This window comes from Salmo salar, chromosome 19 (assembly GCF_965601325.2).
Source record: "Salmo salar chromosome 19, fSalSal1, whole genome shotgun sequence".
In the NCBI taxonomy this organism is placed as follows: domain Eukaryota; kingdom Metazoa; phylum Chordata; class Actinopteri; order Salmoniformes; family Salmonidae; genus Salmo; species Salmo salar.
Genome location: NC_138309.1, coordinates 16,535,834 through 16,548,820, shown reverse-complemented (window position 1 = coordinate 16,548,820; position 12,987 = coordinate 16,535,834). Strand labels below are relative to the sequence as shown.

The 12,987-nt window shown below is 42.0% G+C and overlaps 1 protein-coding gene across 1 annotated transcript; it reads right to left on the bottom strand.

Annotated features, from left to right (window-relative positions):
- Window positions 1–3,222: 3,222 nt before the first annotated feature.
- Window positions 3,223–12,979, bottom strand: rmdn1 (regulator of microtubule dynamics 1). The gene is given in 10 exon segments (NM_001140698.1): window positions 3,223–3,482; window positions 4,069–4,202; window positions 4,687–4,717; window positions 6,036–6,123; window positions 8,089–8,144; window positions 8,233–8,322; window positions 9,109–9,268; window positions 9,652–9,739; window positions 11,498–11,603; window positions 12,777–12,979. Coding segments are annotated over 10 exon segments (930 nt in total). The 5' UTR covers window positions 12,909–12,979; the 3' UTR covers window positions 3,223–3,437.
- Window positions 12,980–12,987: the final 8 nt, after the last annotated feature.

Below are 12,987 nucleotides of genomic sequence, written 5' to 3'. Positions count from 1 at the left end.
GATCCTAACTGACCTAAGACGGAATTTTTACTCGGATTAAATGTCAGGGATTTTGAAAAACAGTTTACATGTATTTGGCTAAGATGTATGTAACCTTCCGACTTCAACTGTAGATCTGTCTACCAACCAACAACATACTGATGTGCTCAACACAAACACTACTATGAATATCCCATCAGCAGGTTTATGCCTATTCCGTGTTACACTGTAGCCGGTTGCAAAACATTGTTACAGTAATGTATACCTACTCAAATGTAGATTAAACAAAAGCAATACAGTAACACATTTCCAAAACGCAGTATTTTTGAACAGCAGAAAACCAGGAAAAACATTCAGTAAGAAAGGGCTTTCTGTACAAAAATAAATGAGTGGTTCATTCTTTCAAACTCTAAAGACAAAAACACTTGCAAAATGTAAGAATCAAGACAGGCTGCCTCTTATTTTGGTCTGGCCACAGCACCTCATCTAGATCACAAGCGATGTTCTCCCTGGCTAAACAGCGCTGTAAAGAATCTTCTGGAGTGACGGATCCAGCCGCCGAAAGCCCCCACATCGACTTCACCATATGCCTCCTCCATTGCCTCAGCAAAAAAAGAAATGTCCACTCACTGTCAACTGTGTTTATTTTCAGCAAACTTCACGTGTAAATATTTGTATGAACATAAGACTCAACAGCTGAGACATAAACTGAACAAGTTCCACAGACATGTGACTAACATAAATGGAATGTGTCCCTATACAAAGGGGAGGGGGGGGGGGGGGGGTCAAAATCAAAAGTAACAGTCAGTATCTGGTGTGGCCACCAGCTGCATTAAGTACTGCAGTGCATCTCCTCCTCATGGACTGCACCAGATTTGCCAGTTCTTGCTGTGAGATGTTACCCCACTCTTCCACCAAGGCACCTGCATGTTCCCGGACATTGCTGGGGGGAATGGCCCTAGCCCTCACTCTCCGATCCAACAGGTCCCAGACGTGCTAAGTGGAATTGAGATCCGGGCTCTTCACTGGCCATGGCAGAACACTGACATTCCTGTCTTGCAAGAAATCACATACAGAATGAGCAGCATGGCTGGTGGCATTGTCATGCTGGAGGGTCATGTCAGAATGAGCCTGCAGGAAGGGTACCACATGAGGGAGGAGGTTGTCTTCCCTGTAACGCACAGCATTGAGATTGCCTGCAATGACAACAAGTCTGATGATGCTGTGACACACCGCCCCAGACCATGACAGACTCTCCACCTCCAAATCGATTCCGCTCCAGAGTACAAGCCTCGGTGTAACACTCATTCCTTCAACAATAAACGTGAATCCAATCATCACCCCTGTTTAGACAAAACCGCGACTCGTCAGTGAAGAGTACTTTTTGCCAGTCCTGTCTGGTCCAGCGACATGGCTTTGTGCCCACAGGCGACGTTGTTGCCAGTAATGTCTGGTGAGGACCTGCCTTACAACAGGCCTACAAGCCCTCAGTCCAGCCTCTCTCAGCCATTTACGGACATTCTTAGCACTGATGGAGGGATTGTGCGTTCCTAGTGTAACTCGGGCAGTTGTTGTTGCCATCCTGTACCTGTCCGGCAGGTTTGATGTTCATATGTACCAATCCTGTGCAGGTGTTGTTACACATGGTCTGCCACTGCGAGGATGATCAGCTGTTCATCCTGTCTCCCTGTAGCACAGTCCTCATCTGCAGTCCTCATGCCTCCTTGCAGCATGCCTAACGCACGTTCACGCAGATGAGCAGGGACCCTGGGTATCTTTCTTTTGGTGTTTTTCAGAGTCATAAAAAAAGGCCTCTTTAGTGTCCTAAGTTTTCATAACTGTGACCTTAATTGCTTACCATCTGTAAGCTGTTATTGTCTTAATGACCGTTCCACAGGTGCATGTTCATTAATTGTTTATGGTTCATTGAACAGGCATGGGAAACAGTGTTTAAACCCTTTACAATGAAGATCTGTGAAGTTATTTGGATTTTTGCAAATTATCTTTGAAAGACAGGGTCCTGAAAAAGGGACGTTTCTTTCTTTGCCGAGTTTATTTACTTGCACATATTCATGTTCTTTAACCCTCTCTGAGTTTCACTCAAATGGCTGTAGACCTGTAGACCTGTTTCATCCGGATTCGGTTGCACTGTAATACACGGTCCAATGTAGACAAGCCCACATGGTGAATGTTGTGTTGTCTGCAATGATGTGGTTCTGGATTTCTCGTAGTCTAATGGTATTGTTTGCCACCACCATGTTTACAATAGCGGTCACCTGTTCTGGTGCGAACGGGGTCTTCCACCATGGCCTGTCCGTCTCTCAGTTCTGCAGATCCACAAATATATGATTGGTTACAGTAAGCTAAAATAATCTATTTTCTTTCAATATGAAATGACATTACTGCAACATTGGCCAACAATCACTGAGTAACATAGGCCTACTGATATGTCGGACTGCAGTATACATACATAAAGAGCATAGTGTAGATGGTAGCCGACTTACCGGTTGTCATTTCTGAATGTACGGATGATAGATGCAACTGTGTAGCGGCTCAGGTTGGGCTGAACTCTGCCCAGCCTCCTCATACTCAATCCACGATTGAGCACATGGTCAACCAAAGTGCCCTGATCTCATCTGGGACAACTGTCCTTCCTCGTCCTCCTCTTACTCTCACTCCTTCACCTCTAGCTCTTTCTTCACCATTGACTTCCATTTTCCTCCAAAACAGGAGAGCTCATCTGTGGCCTTTTATAGTGCTAAAGCTCTGATTTCTAAGTGAACATTCAGCAACTAGTGTTTACACCTGTGAGGAGTGGGGGTTGCCAATTGGTGTATAGAGCTTGGCATTGTGATTGGCGATGCTTTCCAAAGGGACTAAAGAGATTTTAATTTTGAATGTTGTGCCTAATGTAGAGAACTGTGTGTAGTGTTTCGCAAAAAGTGTGATGTAGAATTGAAAACTGAGTGTAAAGCAGGAATTGTGCTTGCAAGTTTGCAGACTTGGTTTAGGGATTTGGTACATGAGTTTCAGGTTTCGGTGATTTGCGTTTCAAGTTCCAATTTTAGTATGTAAACAATTGGGAAAAACTGTAATATTTGCATGGAACACATTGAATCCCATTCATTGACCGCATATTGGGATTTTAAAATCAGACACCCATTCTACTTTCTATTTACAAAGACAATAAGATGCTACAATGTTACAATCTCAAGCTATCACAACAGACTTGATACGCATATTAAATTTAAATAACGTTTAATTAAAGTTAAAGCACAGCATCTGTAAATCACTATACACAGGTTAGTAGATAAGCATGTATCATTTCCTGTTAATGCCGTACAGTATAGCCTATGTACACTCTTGCGTCAGGAACAAAAATATACATATAGTAGATAGACATAGATTACACCTATTATCAACACAGTGCACTCTTGCCTCCATGTGACTAGGTCATCTTATGCACTGAGCTTCTTCAGAAGGTCAAGGGCTTCTTTATGGACCTAAGAAGAACAGGAAATAAACAAATTAGCTCCTATGCAATCAGAGTATACTGTGATAATGGTGCGTTCACGTGCTATCGGAAGTTCGGAGTTCCGACTGGGAAGTTTCACTTCACACCCTCGAAGTCGTTGTGGGAAACTCAGAACATGTTGTTGCCTAGTTGTGACGTTTCACCACTGATCTTTCAATCAAAAGATGACAACAAATCAGTTTGACTATTACAAACTTGTCAATGTGGATAATGTAACTAGTATGACCATATTGTCAATGTAAATTAATTCTGGCTAACTTGATTATTAGCAAACTTAGCTTATCTAGCTAGCTAAAATATTATTGGTTGAATAATTTTTCCGACTTCAAAAGCACTTGAATATAATGTCAGACTTGTGACTTCCTTATTGGGAAGTTTCCCACTTCCGGCGAGCACGTGAATGTCCAATTAAATGACAGGTAACAGTTATAGGGCCGGTTTCTGGACACAGGTTAAGCATAGTCCTGGACTAAAACACCCTTTCAATGGAGAATCTCCTGGACCAGGTTAAATATGTGTCCAGGAAACCGACCCACACCAGTATTGCATTTTACCTCCTTGTCTTCCTCTGTGTGAGGGGGGTAGTCCCGTGCCTTTCTCAGCCAGAGCACAGCATTCCCCTGGTCCTTCAATGCCATGTACGACTTCCCCAGCATAAGTAGATTCTTACTGTAGAAGTTTGGGTCCACTATGGAAAGATGATCAAATGAGAGATAAACATTTACTTGTATTGCATCAAATTTGGCTTTGGAAACACAGACGGAACAATGAGAGAGATATTTCATAGAATGTATAAGTGTGAAGCATCCGGTTGGCGTTTCCACTCACTATCAAATATGGTGATGAGAGGAAGCCCAGTGGCCGGCGGTGGGAAAAGATGGAGCGAGAGATTTTTGCAGACATTATGCTAATCTTCTCAGAAGGAGTGCAAGGGAAAATTGGGTGATTGCACATGTCACAGAGTAGGCGTTCCCTAATGGAAATATGCAAATATATGCTAAAAGCAAATATATGCTAAAACGTGCCAATAGGATCTCGCTAGCTCATGCTTTGCTCTGTCCCCTCCTTGCTTGTTCTGCCTATTATGACTCATTTGTTCCTATTGGAAACGACAGGCTGTGGTCTATCTTTACATTGTATTGTGTTAGAATTTAGCATTTAGAACAACGAACCTTCTTCAGCTTTCAGGAAGAACGCCAAAGCCTGAGATGAAACAAAAATGATAGTCAAACATGATGCCTTACATTTTTCAAAGATCTTGTACTGTTCATATACAAAGAACTGTGGGTAAAAAAATACGTATGACATCATCACGTATCTGTCCCAAATGGCCCCCTATCACCTATATAGTGCACTTCTTTTGACTAGTACCCATAGGTCCTGGTCAAAAGTAGTGCATACAGTGAGCTCCAAATGTATTGGAACAGTCCAATGTTCCATCTACAGCGCAGCTCACCTCAGACTGCCGCACAGAAGAAATATGAGCCAGCACAGAGAAGCACGAGATTGAGTTTCACTCTACTGTGGCAATTGTGATCGAATCAACACAATATTAGCCACTTTCAATGTAATATACCGAAACAAAACAAACGATGCAGGATTTATTATGCAAAACGAACTATGCAAGAGATTTTATTGTAGGCAGAGTGCATTGGAGTAGGATTCTATTGCAATTACAGGCACGACCTGCTGCATAACCAATCAGAGCTGCAGTAGGCCTATATGCAAATAGCCATTGCCATATATGGATCTGTGCCATTCGTCGTAGATGCACTTGTTTTGAGATCAAAGTGAGAACTACATATTCTTAGCTAGTTAGTGAGTTATTAGCCCAGTTCTAGTCAACAATGGGGGAGTGGTTGCTACCAACAAGAGCATAAAATGTGTGCATTTCTAGACATCTTTGAAAAGCAAGTCAGGCTTTTCTATGTCTTCAAGGGGAAGTGTTGTATTTTGAGACGTCTTGAATAAACTAAGTAGCCAATAGGCAGAGTGTAGCATAATTTGTCTGATTCTCTGTAATAATGGGATGAGAATAATAATGAATTTTATTTTATAAAGTGGTTTCTTGCATCAAATACAACATTTCAGTCAACTCATCTGAAGGACGTGAACAAACAGGTTAATGCATGTTTTTTTTCTTCTTCAGAAGTCTAATAGGATGTAGGCATTGAACACCACACATTGGCTGCTTCTGTAGGCTGAATGATAGAACAGTTATTTCCATGTTAAAATGTTATGGGATGTGTTTTTCTCCATTGTTTTTGATGGTAGGCAACTGCTAGGCCTATATTATGATCAAATAGCCACAGACTACTTGGCCACTGTTAAAATGAACTTAAAGTGGGTACAGCCTCAGTGTTCACAGTAAACGCACGCTGAAAGTCGCACAGAATTTTCAAACTGTTCAAGTTTGCACTCATTGACAGTGACACATTTTCAGCAATGACATGTCACTGTCCCAATGCTTTTGGAGCTCACTGTATATAGGGGATAATGTGCCATTTAGGACGTAACACACCTCTTCGTATGTGGCAGTGGGAGGAGAGGCGAAGATCATGGCTGCCACTTTACGTTGATACCACGCCAACTCAGCGAAGGCAAAACACCTAAAAAAGAAAACAGGCTGTGTCACTACCACATAAGGCATTTTGATATTGTTTTAGACAGGAAACGTATAATTAAAGATTGGGAGACAGACATGAAGAGGGGTACTGAAGGTACAGCACAGACAGTTGACCAAGCTGGGCCTCGAACCCCTGAAAAACTTGTTGCCCTGGTGCCATGTGTGGTCTGGAATCGGGAGCTTAGACCACTACCCAGACTCCGGCAAAACGGGCCGTGTATCTTTAGACACGGAACAAAAACTTACCTAACAGTTCTATTTTATATACACTACCGTTCAAAAGTTTGGGGTCACTTAGAAATGTCATTGTTTTTGAAAGAAAAACCTTTTTTTTTGTCCATTAAAATAACATAAAATTGATCAGAAATACAGTGTAGACATTGTTAATGTTGTAGCTGAAAACGGCAGATTTTTAACAGAATATCTACATAGGCGTAGAGGCCCATTATCAGCACCCATCACTCCTGTGTTCCAATGGCACGTTGTGTTAGCTAATCCAAGTTTATCATTTTAAAAGGCTAGTTGATCATTAGAAAAACATTTTGCAATTATGTTAGCACAGCTGAAAACACCAGTCTCAACGTCAACAGTGAAGAGATGACTCCGGGATGCTGGCCTTCTAGGCAGAGTTGCAAAGAAAAAGCCATATCTCAGACTGGCCAATAAAAAGAAAAGATTAAGACGGGCAAAAGAACACAGACACTGGACAGAGGAACTCTGCCTAGAAGGCCAGCATTCCGGAGTCACCTCTTCACTGTTGACGTTGAGACTGGTGTTTTGCGGGTACTATTTAATGAAGCTGCCATTTGAGGACTTGTGAGGCGTCTGTTTCTCAAACTAGACACTCTAATGTACTTGTCCTCTTGCTCAGTTGTACACCGGGGCCTCCCACTCCTCTTTCTATTATGTTAGAGCCAGTTTGCGCTATTCTGTGAAGGGAGTAGTACACAGCGTTGTACGAGATCTTCAGTTTCTTGGCAATTTCTCACATGGAATAGCCTTCATTTCTCAGAACAATAGACTGACGAGTTTCAGAAGAAAGGTCTTTGTTTCTGGCCATTTTGAGCCTGTAATTGAACCCACAAATGCTGATGCTCCAGATACTCAACTTGTCTAAAGAAGAACAGTTTTATTGCTTCTTTAATCAGTACAACAGTTTTCAGCTGTGCTAACATAATTGCAAAAGGGTTTTCTAATGATCAACTAGCCTTTTAAAAGGATAAACTTGGATTAGCTAACACAACGTGCCATTGTAACGGGCCTCTGTACACCTATGTAGATGTTCCATTAAAAAAAATTAACTGCCGTTTCCAGCTACAATAGTCAATTACAACATTAATGACTACACTGTATTTCTGATCAGTTTTGTTATTTTAATGTACAAAAAAATGTGCTTTTCTTTCAAAAACAAGGACATTTCTAAGTGACCCCAAACTTTTGATCGCCAGTGTACATCATTTCCATAATAAATAACCTACACTTAGTATACCAAACATTAGGAACACGTTCCTAATATAGACCCCTTTTGCCCTCAGAACAGCTTCAATTCATCAGGGCGTGGACTCTACAAGGTGTCGAAAGCGTTCCACAGGGATGCTGGCCAATGCTGACTCCAATGCTTCCCACAGTTGTGTCAAGTTGGCTGGATCATTCTTGATACACACTGGAAACTGTTGTGCGTGAACCCAATTCTTGACACAAACCAGCACCTATCACCATACCCTGTTCAAAGGCACTTACATTCTTTGTCTTGCCCATTCACCCTCTGAATGGCACACATACACAATCCATATTTCAATTCTCTCAAAGGTTAAAGATGGATTTTTAAGCCGTCTCCTCCCCCTCATCTACACTGATTGAAGTGGATTTAACAAGTGACATCAGTAAGGGATCATAACTTTCAGCTGGATTCACCTGGTCAGTCTGTCATGGAAAGTGTATAACTCACCAATAACCCAAGATATGGATAGATGTGGCATCTTTTGGATTTAGCTCGATGGCCCTCTATGGAAGATACATTTTGTTTTAGAATGCTGCCAATATTTAAATGAATAACCATGATATGACATACTGTAAATTATTAAACACTTACCTGTAAATGTTCTTTAATGATGTAAGAATTTCCTATTTTTACTTTGACCCCCTCGTAATCGCCTATGTCACTGAGGCACACTGCATACCACTAACCAAGAGATGAGGGATAGAAGAATTAGAATACCCAGATAAATAATACTGTAGGGGCCGACCAGGATGCCAAAACCATGACCAAGATCGTCGTCCATATTCTCACATATTTTTGCTTACAATTAGCATTAATATGATTAGCCTACTTAATTTCTTGCACAACTTTAAAACTGTCTGAAGTATTTTATAGATCTACAAGTGTTTTCTATTATCAGAGGTCAGAACACAGAATTCTAGGTCTCAAAAACAGACAATCCTACCTTGCACTTGGTTAACTGCTGAATTTTCCTCTTTGTACCAGTAAACATGACAAAGTAGCAAATGTTTCACTGTTCAATTGAAAGTTGTATCAGTTTCCTATGAACCAACGTATGTACTGATGCATGTATACATAATTCAGAATTACTATATAATCTTGAGACACATAAGCATAATTCAGATTTTTAGCCAGCAGCCCATTAAGACATTTAGCCATGATCTTTTCACTGTGCTATTGGCCTTGGCTTTTTTAGCCTCTGTGCTATTAGGGTTTGAATTTTCACATGACCACCTTTCATCAAAGCTCTGTATTAGAATGTTTACCTCAACCGGACTTGTAGCAACTTGTCCACTTGGTCGATAGCAGCAAACCAGGCGTTAACGGATTAATCTTATTACCGTAGCCCCGAAATTATGCAGGCAAATTAACCTGACCAAAACCATGATTTAGCTTAGTTTCACAGCAGTAATAGTGTAGTAGGTTCTCTTCAGAGATTCAATGAGAAGAAACCATAGGCTTTATTACTTTGTGTGCTGCGAAGCAGGCCTCATTTTTCTCCAGGGCCTTCTTGGCGTATTCAAATGCCTCAAAGGTCAGCCTCTTCTTCTCGTCAGCAGCAATGTGAGCGAGGAGGGAGAGGTCACGAGATGCCCGCGCTAGCCTCCACAGGAACTCCGCATCATCACTGGACACACACACATATTTTATTTCCAAAAATGTCGCTGCTGAATGGTCAGTAGAATATAGTGGGACAGAAACAGAAAGAACAATTTAACAGTATGTGGAGGGCATTCAGTGTTGTTGTTTTACGGCTTAAGTCACCTGACCTCGATTGCTGAGTTCCTGAACGGTACTGTAGATTTGTCACGGATTTTTACTCGTTAGTTCAAAGACCCCAAACTGATGCCTAAACAGTGAGACAACCTGACTGGCAAAATCGTTCTGGATCCCAGCCAAACCCAATCAATACATACTACCATTCTGTTTTTGCAATGGTCACTGTCTGTCTATTACACATGCAATGGACAACACATGCCTTGACATGTTTATGAAATACAGTAGTGCTACCTGTCCTTATACTGTAGCAGAAGCTGGTAGAGTTTCTCTGTCTCCCCACAGCTGTACAGGTAGTCTGCTTGTTCCACAGCCTCTTCAGCTAGAATGAAAAATAGAGATTGCAAAATATTTTGCAATTGTATTTTATTTCACCTTTATTTAACCAGGTAGGCAAGTTGAGAACAAGTTCTCATTTACAATTGCGACCTGGCCAAGATAAAGCAAAGCAGTTCGACACATACAACAACACAGAGTTACACATGGAGGAAAAAGAAGTCTATATACAATGTGAGCAAATGAGGTGAGATAAGGGAGGTAAAGGCAAAAAAGGCCATGGTGGCAAAGTAAATACAATATCGCAAGTAAAACACTGGAATGGTAGATTTGTAGTGGAAGAAAGTGCAAAGTAGAAATAGAAATAATGGGGTGCAAAGGAGCAAAATAAATAAATAAATACAGTAGGGGAAGAGGTAGTTGTTTGGGCTAAATTATAGATGGGCTATGTACAGGTGCAGTGATCTGTGAGCTGCTCTGACAGCTGGTGCTTAAAGCTAGTGAGGGATATGTGTTTCCAGTTTAGGAGATTTTTATAGTTCGTTCCAGTCATTGGCAGCAGAGAACTGGAAGGAGAGACGGCCAAAGGAGGAATTGGCTTTGAGGGTGACCAGAGAGATATACCTGCTGGAGTGCGTGCTACAGGTGGGTGCTGCTATGGTGACCAGTGAGCTGAGATAAGGGGGGACTTCACCTAGCAGGGTCTTGTAGATGACCTGGAGCCAGTGGGTTTGGCGACGAGTATGAAGCGAGGGCCAGCCAACGAGAGCGTACAGGTCACAGTGGTGGGTAGTATATGGGGCTTTGGTGACAAAATAGACTGCACTGTGATAGACTGCATCCAGTTTATTGAGTAGGGTATTGGAGGCTATTTTGTAAATGACATCACCAAAGTCGAGGATCAGTACGATGGTCAGTTTTACGAGGGTATGTTTGGCAGCATGAGTGAAGGATGCTTTGTTGCAAAATAGGAAGCCAATTCTAGATTTAACTTTGGATTGGAGATGTTTGATGTGAGTCTGGAAGGAGAGCTTACAGTCTAACCAGACACCTAGGTATTTGTAGTTGTCCACATATTCTAAGTCAGAACCGTCCAGAGTAGTGATGCTGGACGGCGGGCAGGTGCAGGCAGCGATCGGTTGAAGAGCATGCATTTAGTTTTACTTGTATTTAAGAGCAGTTGGAGGCCACGGAAGGAGAGTTGTATGGCATTGAAGCTCATCTGGAGGGTTGTTAACACAGTGTCCAAAGAAGGGCCAGAAGTATACAGAATGGTGTCGTCTGCGTAGAGGTGGATCAGTGACTCACCAGCAGCAAGAGCGACATCATTGATGTATACAGAGAAAAGAGTTGGCCCAAGAATTGAACCCTGTGGCACCCCCATAGAGACTACCAGAGGCCTGGACAACAGGCCATCCGATTTGACACATTGAACTCTATCAGAGAAGTAGTTGGTGAACCAGGCGAGGCAGTCATTAGAGAAACCAAGGCTGTTGAGTCTGTCGATGAGGATGTGGTGATTGACAGAGTCGAAAGCCTTGGCCAGGTTGATGAATACAGCTGCACAGTATTGTCTCTTATCGATGGCGGTTATGATATCGTTTAGGACCTTGAGCGTGGCTGAGGTGCACCCATAGAGGTGGCACTGGATAGAGAAACTGGATAGGAAAAAGCCCAAAATCATAGATTTGCATGTTTAATCATATTGTTCTGTCTGATTCAATAGCTGTATCCCTTTCAAATTATTTGTATATTACATATAATTAAAACCCTTCTTAATTACTCATTTCCAGGTGGTGTGTACCTTTTTCCAGAGCATGGACCACAGTTGCACTCTGCACCCTCCTGTAGGCTTCCAAGCCTAGATAAGATAGTACTGGTAAGGTGAGAAAGAATGCAGTTCTTCCACCCTGCACCAGAGAACGGGACAGACAGAGGTAGTTGAGTTGAAGACATAAAACACTTGTCAATGTCAGTCACAGCCTGATAAAACCCAGATGACTAAAGACTGCTTCACAAGACGTTATATGCTCAGTAGGTAGACCATGCCTATATCGAAAATTCCACCACAGTTACCTCTCTGGCTAGTCTATATTAGACCCCCTGCCACCCCCCCTTTCACTACTTGTGAGGAATCCACTTGTTGGTGTGCATGAGACGTTTTGTTTTTCATACTGGCTCAGGTCCTTCTGACCGAAAGTAGCCCTACCGAAAGTACCCGAGTCACAACAAATGCAGAGCGACAATTCTGAGGGAGAATCTCAATTGCATACTCCTCGCGTCCTCTCTCCTCGCCTCCTCAAAACCCATTGGAGGAGAAGGTAAAAGGTGCAGGACCTCTGGCTTTCTCATCCAATGGTTTTTGAGAAGGAGGCGAGGAGAGAGGACGATATTAACTGAGATTCTCCCCTAATCAAGGCAGTATCAAATCAAATGTATTTATATAGCCCTTCTTACATCAGCTGATATCTCAAAGTGCTGTACAGAAACCCAGCCTAAAACCCCAAACAGCAAGCAATGCAGGTGTAGAAGCACGGTGGCTAGGAAAAACTCCCTAGAAAGGCCAAAACCTAGGAAGAAACCTAGAGAGGAACCAGGCTATGAGGGGTGGCCCCTTGGCCTATTTATTCAAGACACACTGTTGTTGTTTGTCTTGGAACCTGTCCAAGCTATGCAGGGGAGAAAATGTATTGTATGCAAGTAACATCAAATGAACACAACAATAATAATGATGATAAGAAAATGTCAATATTGTCAAATGTAATTTATATTGTCATGTTTATTCTGTATCATGTGCATCCTATTGTCCTTTCAATAGTGATACTGAACAAATGTTAAACAATGTGCAAAGACGATCACATCACATACGAATACCCTACCTACCATACTGTATAACCCTACTGACCTTTCACCTACATCCATTCAGATGAGGGTAGTTTATCTAGTTATTGTATGTTTTACATAGTCAGATACTTTCAACACATGGCCTACCAATCTGGTTCTATTCTACCAGGTCGCATGTAACACTTTCACATCAGCAACAGTAGAAACTGGGCGGATGAAGTAAATGAAGGTTTATTTACGTTAATAGTTGAGGTATTGCTCCTGAAAGTAGTCAAGTATTGTCGATGATATCCTCGGATCTTGACGGCTTTACAAGCATGTGCCGATAGCACAGTCCGGGCAGCAAATCGCATAAAAGTTGCTCCTGTCATCCTTTTCCCTAATCAAGTCAAGAGCTGAATGATCACTTCAAGTCTGAGCCGAACAGCCTGGACTTTGAAAGGTAGAATG